The 15,185-nt window shown below is 47.7% G+C and overlaps 1 protein-coding gene across 2 annotated transcripts in view; it reads left to right on the forward strand.

Moving 5' to 3' along the window:
* LOC109885706 (threonylcarbamoyladenosine tRNA methylthiotransferase-like) overlaps window positions 1-15,185 on the forward strand; it is a 288,428-nt gene that overhangs the window by 201,747 nt on the left and 71,496 nt on the right. For both annotated transcript variants that reach the window (XM_031812256.1, XM_031812255.1), the window contains exons 6-7: window positions 1,715-1,763; window positions 10,705-10,825. In XM_031812256.1, the coding sequence (XP_031668116.1) occupies window positions 1,715-1,763; window positions 10,705-10,825 (170 nt within the window). The remainder of the gene's footprint in view (window positions 1-1,714; window positions 1,764-10,704; window positions 10,826-15,185) is intronic.

Here is a 15,185-nt window from a genome sequence, read left to right on the forward strand (position 1 = left end):
AATGAGAAGATGGGTTTATCTTGCAGTTATTCAAATGGAGATGTTTCAAATCACTGTTTAGCTGTGGCTCCCTAGTTGTAGTGTGGTTAGTAGAGAGGGGGAGACGGGTTAGTAGAGAGGGGAGACTGGTTAGTAGAGAGAGGAGACTGGTTAGTAGAGAGAGGAGACGGGTTAGTAGAGAGAGGAGACTGGTTAGTAGAGAGGAGACAGGTTAGTAGAGAGAGGAGACGGGTTAGTAGAGAGAGAGGAGACGGGTTAGTAGAGAGAGGAGACGGGTTAGTAGAGAGAGGAGACTGGTTAGTAGAGAGAGGAGACGGGTTAGTAGAGAGAGAGGAGACGGGTTAGTAGAGAGAGAGGTGACTGGTTAGTAGAGAGAGGAGACGGGTTAGTAGAGAGAGGAGACGGGTTAGTAGAGAGCGAGGAGACGGGTTAGTAGAGAGAGAGGATACGGGTTAGTAGAGAGAGAGGAGACGGGTTAGTAGAGAGAGAGGAGACGGGTTAGTAGAGAGAGAGGAGACTGGTTAGTAGAGAGAGGAGACGGGTTAGTAGAGAGGAGACTGGTTAGTAGAGAGAGGAGACGGGTTAGTAGAGAGAGGAGACGGGTTAGTAGAGAGAGAGGAGACGGGTTAGTAGAGAGAGGAGACGGGTTAGTAGAGAGAGGAGACGGGTTAGTAGAGAGGAGACGGGTTAGTAGAGAGAGGAGACGGGTTAGTAGAGAGAGAGGAGACGGGTTAGTAGAGAGAGGAGACGGGTTAGTAGAGATAGGAGACGGGTTAGTAGAGAGAGGAGACGGGTTAGTAGAGAGCGAGGAGACTGGTTAGTAGAGAGAGAGGATACGGGTTAGTAGAGAGAGAGGATACAGGTTAGTAGAGAGAGAGGAGACGGGTTAGTAGAGAGAGGAGACGGGTTAGTAGAGAGAGAAGACGGGTTAGTAGAGAGGAGACTGGTTAGTAGAGAGAGGAGACGGGTTAGTAGAGAGAGGAGACGGGTTAGTAGAGAGAGGAGACGGGTTAGTAGAGAGAGAGGAGACGGGTTAGAGAGAGGAGACGGGTTAGAGAGAGGAGACGGGTTAGTAGAGAGAGAAGACGGGTTAGTAGAGAGAGGAGACGGGTTAGTAGAGAGAGAGGAGGCGGGTTAGTAGAGAGAGAGAGGAGACAGGTTAGTAGAGAGAGGAGATGCATTCCACTGTTAGTCTACACCTGTTGTTTACAAAGCATTTCACTGTCAGTCTACACCTGTTTACAAAGCATTTCTCTGTTAGTCTCTCTTTCTCTCTGTCTCTCTCTGTGTCTCTGTGTCTCTCTTTCTCTCTGTGTCTCTCTCTTTCTCTCTGTCTGTGTCTCTCTGTCTCTCTTTCTCTCTGTCTCTCTGTCTGTGTCTCTGTGTCTCTCTTTCTCTCTGTGTCTCTCTCTGTCTGTGTCTCTCTGTCTCTCTTTCTGTCTCTCTTTCTCTCTCTCTCTCTGTGTCTCTGTGTCTCTCTTTCTCTCTGTGTCTCTCTCTTTCTCTCTGTCTGTGTCTCTCTGTCTCTCTTTCTCTGTCTCTCTCTCTGTCTGTCTCTCTGTCTCTTTTTCTCTCTCTCTCTTTCTCTCTGTGTCTCTCTCTGTTTCTCTTTCTCTGTCTCTCTTTCTCTATGTGTCTCTCTCTGTCTCTCTTTCTCTCTCTCTTCTCTCTGTCTCTCTGTGTGTTTTCTAACCTTGTCTTCTTTGTTTTCCAGGTTCAGCAGATTGACCGTGTGGTGGAGGTGGTGGACGAGGCTGTTAAAGGTGAGACACTAAACCGTCACTAAACCGTCACTAAACCATCACTAAACCATCACGTAACCGTCACTAAACCGTCACTAAACCATCACTAAACCGCCACGCAAATGTCACTAAACCGTCACTAAACCATCACTAAACCATCACGTAACTGCCACTAAACCGTCATGTAACCGTCACTAAACCATCACTAAACCGCCACTAAACCGCCACGTAACCGTCACTAAACCATCACTAAACTGCCACGTAACCATCACTAAACTGCCACTAAACCATCACTAAACCGCCACGTAACCACCACTAAACCCCCACGTAACATCACTAAACCGCCACGTAACGGTCACTAAACCGCCACGTAACCATCACTAAACTTTCACTAAACCATCACTAAACCGTCACGTAACCGTCACTAAACCGTCACTAAACCGCCACTAAACCGCCACTAAACCGCCACGTAACCGTCACTAAACCATCACTAAACCGCCACGTAACCGCCACGTAACCGTCACTAAACCGCCACGTAACCGTCACTAAACCGTCACGTAACCACCACTAAACCGTCACGTAACCGTCACTAAACCGTCACGTAACCATCACTAAACTGCCACTAAACCGCCACTAAACCGTCACTAAACCGCCACGTAACAGTCACTAAACCGCCACGTAACCGTCACTAAACCATCACTAAACCGCCACTAAACCGTCACTAAACCGTCACGTAACCGCCACTAAACCACCACGTAACCGCCACTAAACCATCACTAAACCGCCACTAAACCGCCACTAAACCGTCACTAAACCGTCACGTAACCGCCACTAAACCGTCACGTAACCGTCACTAAACCGTCACTAAACCGCCACTAAACCGCCACGTAACCGTCACGTAACCGTCACGTAACCGTCACGTAACCGTCACTAAACCGTCACATAACCGCCACTAAACAGCCATGTAACCGCCACTAAACAGCCATGTAACCGCCACTAAACAGCCATGTAACCGCCACTAAACCGCCACATAACCGTCACTAAACAGCCATGTAACCGTCACTAAACAGCCATGTAACCGCCACTAAACAGCCATGTAACCGCCACTAAACCGTCACGTAACCGCCACTAAACAGCCATGTAACCGCCACTAAACCGTCACGTAACCGTCACTAAACAGCCATGTGACCGCCACTAAACCGTCACGTAACCGTTACGTAACCATCACTAAACCTCCACGTACCCGCCACTAAACCGTCACTAAACCGCCACGTAACCGCCACTAAACCGTCACGTAACCGCCACTAAACCGTCACGTAACCGTCACGTAACCGTCACGTAACCGTCACTAAACCCCCACTAACCCGTCACTAAACCGCCACTAAACTGCCACGTAACCGTCACTAAACTGTCACGTAACCGTCACGTAACCATCACTAAACCGCCACATAACCATCACTAAACCGCCACTAAACCGTCACGTAACCGCCACGTAACCGTCACTAAACCGCCACGTAACCGTTACGTAACCGCCACTAAACCGTCACTAAACCGCCACGTAACCGCCACTAAACCGTCACGTAACCGTCACTAAACCGTCACTAAACCCCCACTAACCCGTCACTAAACCGCCACGTAACCGTCACTAAACTGTCACGTAACCGTCACGTAACCATCACTAAACCGCCACATAACCGTCACTAAACCGTCACTAAACCCCCACTAAACATCACTAAGGTACGGTAGGATTCGAAATGGTCGATGATCTGTTTGTTAACTTGGCTTTCGGAGAGCAGGATGGATATAGGTCTGAAACAGTTTGGGTCTGGAGTGTCTCCCCCTACTGTATCTACCAACACACAGTATCATCATATCTACATACCAGACCCCTCACCTAGACATTCTACTGTATCTACTAACACACAGTATCATCATATCTACATACCAGACCTGGTACCCCTCATCTAGACATTCTACTGGATCTACTAACACACAGTATCATCATATCTACATACCAGACCTGGTACCCCTCATCTAGACATTCTACTGTATCTACTAACACAGTATCATCATATCTACATACCAGACCTGGTACCCCTCATCTAGACATTCTACTGGATCTACTAACACAGTATCATCATATCTACATACCAGACCTGGTACCCCTCATCTAGACATTCTACTGGATCTACTAACACAGTATCATCATATCTACATACCAGACCTGGTACCCCTCATCTAGACATTCTACTGTATCTACTAACACAGTATCATCATATCTACATACCAGACCTGGTACCCCTCATCTAGACATTCTACTGGATCTACTAACACACAGTATCATCATATCTACATACCAGACCTGGTACCCCTCATCTAGACATTCTACTGTATCTACTAACACAGTATCATCATATCTACATACCAGACCTGGTACCCCTCATCTAGACATTCTACTGGATCTACTAACACACAGTATCATCATATCTACATACCAGACCTGGTACCCCTCATCTAGACATTCTACTGTATCTACTAACACAGTATCATCATATCTACATACCAGACCTGGTACCCCTCATCTAGACATTCTACTGTATCTACTAACACAGTATCATCATATCTACATACCAGACCTGGTACCCCTCATCTAGACATTCTACTGGATCTACTAACACAGTATCATCATATCTACATACCAGACCTGGTACCCCTCATCTAGACATTCTACTGGATCTACTAACACAGTATCATCATATCTACATACCAGACCTGGTACCCCTCATCTAGACATTCTACTGGATCTACTAACACAGTATCATCATATCTACATACCAGACCTGGTACCCCTCATCTAGACATTCTACTGGATCTACTAACACAGTATCATCATATCTACATACCAGACCTGGTACCCCTCATCTAGACATTCTACTGGATCTACTAACACAGTATCATCATATCTACATACCAGACCTGGTACCCCTCATCTAGACATTCTACTGGATCTACTAACACAGTATCATCATATCTACATACCAGACCTGGTACCCCTCATCTAGACATTCTACTGGATCTACCAACACACAGTATCATCATATCTACATACCAGACCCCTCATCTAGACATTCTACTGGATCTACTAACACAGTATCATCATATCTACATACCAGACCTGGTACCCCTCATCTAGACATTCTACTGTATCTACTAACACAGTATCATCATATCTACATACCAGACCTGGTACCCCTCATCTAGACATTCTACTGTATCTACTAACACACAGTATCATCATATCTACATACCAGACCTGATACCCCTCATCTAGACATTCTACTGTATCTACTAACACAGTATCATCATATCTACATACCAGACCCCTCATCTAGACATTCTATTGTATCTACCAACACACGGTATCATCATATCTACATACCAGACCTGGTACCCCTCATTTAGACATTCTACTGTATCTACTAACACAGTATCATCATATCTACACACCAGACCCCTCATCTAGACATTCTATTGTATCTACCAACACACGGTATCATCATATCTACATAGCAGACCTGGTACCCCTCATCTAGACATTCTACTGGATCTACTAACACACAGTATCATCATATCTACATACCAGACCTGGTACCCCTCATCTAGACATTCTACTGTATCTACCAACACACAGTATCATCATATCTACATACCATACCTGGTACCCCTCATCTAGACATTCTACTGTATCTACTAACACACAGTATCATCATATCTACATACCAGACCTGGTACCCCTCATCTAGACATTCTACTGTATCTACTAACACACTATCATCATATCTACATACCAGACCTGGTACCCCTCATCTAGACATTCTACTGTATCTACTAACACAGTATCATCATATCTACATACCAGACCTGGTACCCCTCATCTAGACATTCTACTGGATCTACCAACACACAGTATCATCATATCTACATACCAGACCTGGTACCCCTCATCTAGACATTCTACTGTATCTACTAACACACAGTATCATCATATCTACATACCAGACCTGATACCCCTCATCTAGACATTCTACTGTATCTACTAACACAGTATCATCATATCTACATAGCAGACCTGGTACCCCTCATCTAGACATTCTACTGTATCTACTAACACACAGTATCATCATATCTACATACCAGACCTGGTACCCCTCATCTAGACATTCTACTGTATCTACTAACACACAGTATCATCATATCTACATACCAGACCCCTCATCTAGACATTCTACTGTATCTACTAACACAGTATCATCATATCTACATACCAGACCTGGTACCCCTCATCTAGACATTCTACTGTATCTACTAACACACAGTATCATCATATCTACATACCAGACCTGGTACCCCTCATCTAGACATTCTACTGTATCTACTAACACAGTATCATCATATCTACATACCAGACCCCTCATCTAGACATTCTACTGTATCTCTGCTGTATCAGTGGCTCCCCGGTGTCTCTACAGGGCTCTCTGTTGATCTCCTTCACAGAAGGGAGGAGGAGGAGGAGGAGGAGGAGAAACAATGTTTTTAACATCCATGACTTTTCACTGAACCAGTGAAATATAGAATGACATGATCTTGCCTCTATCTGGGGAGTTGATGCTCTTCTCTCCCAGTTATTATCATGTAGATGGGTTGTAGAAGTGATTTAGCTGGTGTTATGAGTTCACATTCTTCTGGAGGCAGGAGGAGCTGGCAACAGTTCTGTAATTACATTCTAGCCTATGATGTGGGGGCTGAGAGAGGCTCAGTAGCCGTCTCGGACACAGGAACTTTGATACGACGAAGGGCATTAAGCACCTGGTCATCGTCTTCATCTCTCCGCCGCTGATTTATAACAAAACTATTAGAAAACATCAGACTCTGAGGAGAGAGAGAGAAATACCTCACCTCTTATGAGAGATCTCTATGGCTCACGATGTCATCCAGTTAGCTTTTACTCCCTCTCTCATCTCTTTCATTCCTCCCTCCCTCCCTCCCTCCCTCCCTCCCTCCCTCCCTCCCTCCCCTCCCTCCCTCCCTCCCTCCCTCCCTCCCTCCCTCCCTCCCTCCCTCCCTCCCTCCCTCCCTCCCTCCAGTACCTCCATCCATTCCTCCCTCCCTCCAGTACCTCCATCCATTCCTCCCTCCCTCCCTACAGTACCTCCCTCCCTCCATCCCTACAGTACCTCCCTCCCTCCCTCCTTACAGTACCTCCCTTCCTCCCTCCCTCCTTACAGTACATCCATCCATTCCTCCCTCCCTCCCTACAGTACCTCCCTCCCTACAGCACCTCCCTCCATTCCTCCCTCCCTCCCTACAGTACCTCCATCCATCCCTCCCTCCCTCCCTACAGTACCTCCCTCCCTCCCTCCCTACAGTACCTCCATCCATTCCTCCCTCCCTCCCTACAGTACCTCCATCCATTCATCCCTCCCTCCCTACAGTACCTCCATCCATTCATCCCTCCCTCCCTACAGTACCTCCCTCCCTACAGTACCTCCCTCCATTCATCCCTCCCTACAGTACCTCCCTCCCTACAGTACCTCCATCCATTCCTCCCTCCCTCCCTACAGTACCTCCATCCATTCCTCCCTCCCTCCCTACAGTACCTCCCTCCCTCCCTACAGTACCTCCCTCTCTCCCGACAGTACCTCCCTCTCTCCCGACAGTACCTCCCACCCTCCCTAAAGTATCTCCATCCATTTCTCCCTCCCTCCCTACAGTACCTCCCTCCATTCTCCCTACAGTACCTCCATCCATTCCTCCCTCCCTCCCTACAGTACCTCCCTCCCTCCCCTCCCTACAGTACCTCCCTCCCTCCCTACAGTACCTCCCTCCCTCCCTCCCTCCCTACAGTACCTCCCTCCCTCCCTACAGTACCTCCCTCCCTCCCTACAGTACCTCCCTCCCTCCCTACAGTACCTCCCTCCCTCCCTACAGTACCTCCCTCCCTCCCTACAGTACCTCCCTCCCTCCCTCCCTCCCTACAGTACCTCCCTCCCTCCCGACAGTACCTCCCTCCCTCCCGAACAGTACCTCCCTCCCTCCCGACAGTACCTCCCTCCCTCCCTCCCTACAGTACCTCCCTCCCTCCCTCCCGGGTGTAGTGATAGATATCTGTATGTCTTGTTATATTGACATTATTCTCTAGGTTGTGTGGACCTAAACATCTCCCCACATTATTCTCTAGGTTGTGTGGACCTAAACATCTCCCCACATTATTCTCTAGGTTGTGTGGACCTAAACATCTCCCCACATTATTCTCTAGGTTGTGTGGACCTAAACATCTCCCCACATTATTCTCTAGGTAGTGGGGACCTAAACATCTCCCCACATTATTCTCTAGGTAGTGGGGACCTAAACATCTCCCCACATTATTCTCTAGGTTGTGTGGACCTAAACATCTCCCCACATTATACTCTAGGTAGTGGGGACCTAAACATCTCCCCACATTATTCTCTAGGTTGTGTGGACCTAAACATCTCCCCACATTATTCTCTAGGTTGTGTGGACCTAAACATCTCCCCACATTATTCTCTAGGTTGTGTGGACCTAAACATCTCCCCACATTATACTCTAGGTAGTGGGGACCTAAACATCTCCCCACATTATACTCTAGGTAGTGGGGACCTAAACATCTCCCCACATTATTCTCTAGGTAGTGGGGACCTAAACATCTCCCCACATTATTCTCTAGGTAGTGGGGACCTAAACATCTCCCCACATTATTCTCTAGGTAGTGGGGACCTAAACATCTCCCCACATTATTCTCTAGGTAGTGGGGACCTAAACATCTCCCCACATTATTCTCTAGGTAGTGGGGACCTAAACATCTCCCCACATTATTCTCTAGGTAGTGGGGACCTAAACATCTCCCCACATTATACTCTAGGTAGTGGGGACCCTAAACATCTCCCCACATTATTCTCTAGGTAGTGGGGACCTAAACATCTCCCCACATTATTCTCTAGGTAGTGGGGACCTAAACATCTCCCCACATTATTCTCTAGGTAGTGGGGACCTAAACATCTCCCCACATTATTCTCTAGGTAGTGGGGACCTAAACATCTCCCCACATTATACTTTAGGTAGTGGGGACCTAAACATCTCCCCACATTATTCTCTAGGTAGTGGGGACCTAAACATCTCCCCACATTATTCTCTAGGTAGTGGGGACCTAAACATCTCCCCACATTATTCTCTAGGTTGTGTGGACCTAAACATCTCCCCACATTATTCTCTAGGTAGTGGGGACCTAAACATCTCCCCACATTATTCTCTAGGTAGTGGGGACCTAAACATCTCCCCACATTATTCTCTAGGTAGTGGGGACCTAAACATCTCCCCACATTATTCTCTAGGTAGTGGGGACCTAAACATCTCCCCACATTATTCTCTAGGTTGTGTGGACCTAAACATCTCCCCACATTATTCTCTAGGTAGTGGGGACCTAAACATCTCCCCACATTATTCTCTAGGTTGTGTGGACCTAAACATCTCCCCACATTATTCTCTAGGTAGTGGGGACCTAAACATCTCCCCACATTATACTCTAGGGAGTTGGGACCTCAACATCTCCCCACATTATTCTCTAGGTAGTGTGTACCTAAACATCTCCCCACATTATACTCTAGGTAGTGTGAACCTAAACATCTCCCCACATTATACTCTAGGTAGTGTGGACCTAGCATTACTAATACATACATCATTATCTAGCCTATATCATTACTAATACATACATCATTATCTAGCATATAGCATTACTAATACATACAGCATTATCTAGCCTATATCATTACTAATACATACATCATTATCTAGCATATAGCATTACTAATACATACATCATTATCTAGCCTATATCATTACTGATACATAGAACATTAACTTGCCTATAGCATTACTAATACATACAGCATTATCTAGCCTGTATCATTACTAATACATACATCATTATCTAGCCTATATCATTACTGATACATAGAACATTAACTTGCCTATAGCATTACTAATACATACAGCATTATCTAGCATATATCATTACTAATACATACAGCATTATCTTACCAATAGCATTATCTAGCATATAGCATTACTAATACATACAGCATTATCTAGCCTATAGCATTACTAATACATAGAGCATTATCTAGCCTATAGCATTACTAATAAATAGTGCATTATCTAGCCTATAGCATTACTAATACATAGAGCATTATCTAGTCTATAGCATTACTAATACATACAGCATTATCTAGTCTATAACATTACTAATACATATAGCATTATCTAGCCTGTAGCATTACTAATACATACAGCATTATCTTGCCTATATCATTACTGATACATAGAGCATTATCTAGCCTATAGCATTACTAATAAATAGCGCATTATCTAGCCTATAGCATTACTAATACATAGAGCATTATCTAACCTGTAGCATTACTAATACATAGAGCATTATCTAGCCTATAGCATTACTAATACATACAGCATTATCTAGTCTATAGCATTATCTAGCCTATAGCATTACTAATACATACAGCATTATCTGGCCTATAGCATTACTAAAGCTACTTCCAGTTTGTGGGGTGAGGCTGGTTTAGTCAGGATAAACTGCTATTGAGAAGTGTGCTGAAATAATGATCTCATTAGGAAAAGCAGGCTCCTAATGTCCATAAAGTGTTTAAATGTTAGCTTTTTTTTAGTATTTTTGTGTGTGTTGTGTGTGAAGGTCACTCGGTGTCCTGACTAGTATTTGTGTGTGTTGTGTGTGAAGGTCACTCGGTGTCCTGACTAGTATTTGTGTGTGTTGTGTGTGAAGGTCACTCGGTGTCCTGACTAGTATTTGTGTGTGTTGTGTGTGAAGGTCACTCGGTGTCCTGACTAGTATTTGTGTGTGTTGTGTGTGAAGGTCACTCGGTGCGTCTGCTGGGTCAGAAGAAGGACAACGGGAAGCGTCTCGGTGGAGCCAGACTGGATCTGCCCAAGATTAGAAAGAACCCTCTGATAGAGATCATTTCAATCAATACAGGGTAAGCTGCTGTTTTCAACCAGGGGAAACACACGCACACACGCACACGCACACACACACACACACAGGTAGCCGGCGACAAACGGGGGGAGGCCAGAGGTAGCTCGCTAGACCAGTGCCTGGCTGGCCTTGTCACTCAGACCGGTGCCTGGCTGGCCTCCTCACTCAGACCGGTGTCTGGCTGGCCTCCTCACTCAGACCGGTGTCTGGCTGGCCTCCTCACTCAGACCGGTGCCTGACTGGCCTCCTCACTCAGACCGGTGTCTGGCTGGCCTCCTCACTCAGACCGGTGCCTGGCTGGCCTCCTCACTCAGACCGGTGTCTGGCTGGCTTCCTCACTCAGACCGGTGTCTGGCTGGCCTCATCACTCAGACCGGTGCCTGGCTGGCCTCCTCACTCAGACCGGTGTCTGGCTGGCCTCGTCACTCAGACCGGTGCCTGGCCGGCCTCGTCACTCAGACCGGTGCCTGGCTGGCACCGGTCTCAATACATTGTTAAGGTCTGGGGAATTCAGTGACTCAGATTCACAGACACACGTGAGTTCAAGGTGAGAGAGAGAGAGTGACACCGTTACGACCCTGCACCTCTACGACCCTGTACCGTTACGACCCTGCACCGTTACGACCCTGCACCTCTACGACTCTGTACCGTTACGACCCTGCACCGTTACGACCCCTGCACCGTTACGACCCTGCACCGTTACGACCCTGTACCGTTACGACCCTGTACCGTTACGACTCTGTACCGTTACGACTCTGTACCGTTACGTTACGACCCTGCACCTCTTCGACCCTGTACCGTTACGACCCTGTACCGTTACGACTCTGTACCGTTACGACCCTGTACCGTTACGACCCTGTACCGTTACGACTCTGTACCGTTACGACTCTGTACCGTTACGACCCTGTACCGTTACGACTCTGTACCGTTACGACCCTGTACCGTTACGACCCTGTACAGTTACGACCCTGTACCGTTACGTTACGACCCTGCGCCGTTACGACACTGCACCGTTAAGCCCCTGCACCGTTACGACCCTGCACCGTTACGACCCTGCACCGTTACGACCCTGTACCGTTACGACTCTGTACCGTTACGACACTGCACCGTTAAGCCCCTGCACCGTTATGACCCTGCACCTTTACAACCCTGCACCGCTACGACCCTGCACCGCTACGACCCTGCACCTTTACGACCCTGCACTGATACGACCCTGCACCTGGCTAAGTGTTCTCCCCATCATAACCCTGGCTAAGTGTTCTCCCCATCATAACCCTGGCTAAGTGTTCTCCCCATCATAACCCTGGCTAAGTGTTCTCCCCATCATAACCCTGGCTAAGTGTTCTCCCCATCGTAACCCTGGCTAAGTGTTCTCCCCATCATAACCCTGGCTAAGTGTTCTCCCCATCGTAACCCTGGCTAAGTGTTATCCCCATCGTAACCCTGGCTAAGTGTTGTCCCCATCATAACCCTGGCTAAGTGTCCTCTCCATCGTAACCCTGGCTAAGTGTCCTCCCCACCATAACCCTGGCTAAGTGTCCTCCCCATCGTAACCCTGGCTAAGTGTTGTCCCCACCATAACCCTGGCTAAGTGTTGTCCCCACCATAACACTGGCTAAGTGTTCTCCCCATCATAACCCTGGCTAAGTGTTGTCCCCATCATAACCCTGGCTAAGTGTCCTATCCATCGTAACCCTGGCTAAGTGTTGTCCCCACCGTAACCCTGGCTAAGTGTCCTCCCCACCATAACCCTGGCTAAGTGTCCTCCCCATCGTAACCCTGGCTAAGTGTTGTCCCCACCGTAACCCTGGCTAAGTGTTCTCCCCATCATAACCCTGGCTAAGTGTTCTCCCCATCATAACCCTGGCTAAGTGTTCTCCCCATCATAACCCTGGCTAAGTGTTCTCCCCATCGTAACCCTGGCTAAGTGTTCTCCCCATCGTAACCCTGGCTAAGTGTTCTCCCCATCGTAACCCTGGCTAAGTGTTATCCCCATCGTAACCCTGGCTAAGTGTTGTCCCCATCATAACCCTGGCTAAGTGTCCTCTCCATCGTAACCCTGGCTAAGTGTCCTCCCCACCATAACCCTGGCTAAGTGTCCTCCCCATCGTAACCCTGGCTAAGTGTTGTCCCCACCATAACCCTGGCTAAGTGTTGTCCCCACCATAACACTGGCTAAGTGTTCTCCCCATCATAACCCTGGCTAAGTGTTGTCCCCATCATAACCCTGGCTAAGTGTCCTATCCATCGTAACCCTGGCTAAGTGTTGTCCCCACCGTAACCCTGGCTAAGTGTCCTCCCCACCATAACCCTGGCTAAGTGTCCTCCCCATCATAACCCTGGCTACGTGTTCTCCCCATCATAACCCTGGCTAAGTGTTCTCCCCATCATAACCCTGGCTAAGTGTTCTCCCCATCATAACCCTGGCTAAGTGTTCTCCCCATCATAACCCTGGCTAAGTGTTCTCCCCATCATAACCCTGGCTAAGTGTTGTCCCCATCATAACCCTGGCTAAGTGTTCTCCCCATCATTACCCTGGCTAAGTGTTATTCATCTCATGAAACCTTGATGTGGTTTTGTGTTTGAATACAGAGGAACCTCATTATGGTTTGATATACAGGCCTTCTGACCCAGTAGTACCGTTACGACCCTGTACCGTTACGACCCTGTACCGTTACGACTCTGTACCGTTACGACCCTGTACCGTTACGACTCTGTACCGTTACGACCCTGTACAGTTACGACCCTGTACCGTTACGTTACGACCCTGCGCCGTTACGACACTGCACCGTTACGACCCTGCACCGTTACGACCCTGCACCGTTATGACCCTGTACCGTTACGACTCTGTACCGTTACGACACTGCACCGTTAAGCCCCTGCACCGTTATGACCCTGCACCTTTACAACCCTGCACCGCTACGACCCTGCACCTTTACGACCCTGCACTGCTACGACCCTGCACCTGGCTAAGTGTTCTCCCCATCATAACCCTGGCTAAGTGTTCTCCCCATCATAACCCTGGCTAAGTGTTATCCCCATCATAACCCTGGCTAAGTGTTATCCCCATCATAACCCTGGCTAAGTGTTATCCCCATCGTAACCCTGGCTAAGTGTCCTCTCCATCGTAACCCTGGCTAAGTGTCCTCCCCACCATAACCCTGGCTAAGTGTCCTCCCCACCATAACCCTGGCTAAGTGTCCTCCCCATCGTAACCCTGGCTAAGTGTTGTCCCCACCGTAACCCTGGCTAAGTGTTGTCCCCACCATAACCCTGGCTAAGTGTTCTCCCCATCATAACCCTGGCTAAGTGTTGTCCCCATCATAACCCTGGCTAAGTGTCCTATCCATCGTAACCCTGGCTAAGTGTTGTCCCCACCATAACCCTGGCTAAGTGTTATTCCCATCGTAACCCTGACTAAGTGTCCTCCCCACCATAACCCTGGCTAAGTGTCCTCCCCATCATAACCCTGGCTAAGTGTTCTCCCCATCATAACCCTGGCTAAGTGTTCTCCCCTTCATAACCCTGGCTAAGTGTTCTCCCCATCATAACCCTGGCTAAGTGTTCTCCCCATCATAACCCTGGCTAAGTGTTGTCCCCATCATAACCCTGGCTAAGTGTTCTCCCCATCATTACCCTGGCTAAGTGTTATTCATCTCATGAAACCTTGATGTGGTTTTGTGTTTGAATACAGAGGAACCTCATTATGGTTTGATATACAGGCCTTCTGACCCAGTAGTACACACATCCATCTGCAAAACTCTCACACAGTCCTGTATAACTAACCTTGTGGGGACGCACAATTCAGTCCCATTCAAAATCCTGTTTACCCTAACCTTAACCCGAAATCTAAACCTAACCTTAACCCGAAATCTAAACCTAACCTTAACCCGAAATCTAAACCTAACCTTAACCCGAAATCTAAACCTAACCTTAACCCGAAATCTAAACCTAACCTTAACCCGAAATCTAAACCTAACCTTAACCCGAAATCCCCTATAAATAGCATTTGACCTTGTGGTCCCCACAAGTATAGTTAAACACACACACACACACACACACACACACACACACACACACACACACACACACACACACACACACACACACACACACACACACACACACACACACACACACACACACATACACACATACACCAACCAACCAACCAACCAACCAACCACAGATTACGTGAATGCAAGGATAAGCCCAGAGGGGTACAGAAGGTGTTTTGATGTTTCCAGAGGAGGAAGCAACCAGGGGCCCCCATGACAGCGCTGAGCTGCAACATCATGCCGTGTCGGTTGGGTGGGAGGCAGAAAGAAATTGAATTTCTCAGGAGATATATTGAATATTTG

This window comes from Oncorhynchus kisutch, unplaced genomic scaffold, assembly GCF_002021735.2.
Source record: "Oncorhynchus kisutch isolate 150728-3 unplaced genomic scaffold, Okis_V2 Okis02a-Okis13b_hom, whole genome shotgun sequence".
Classification (NCBI taxonomy): Eukaryota; Metazoa; Chordata; class Actinopteri; order Salmoniformes; family Salmonidae; genus Oncorhynchus; species Oncorhynchus kisutch.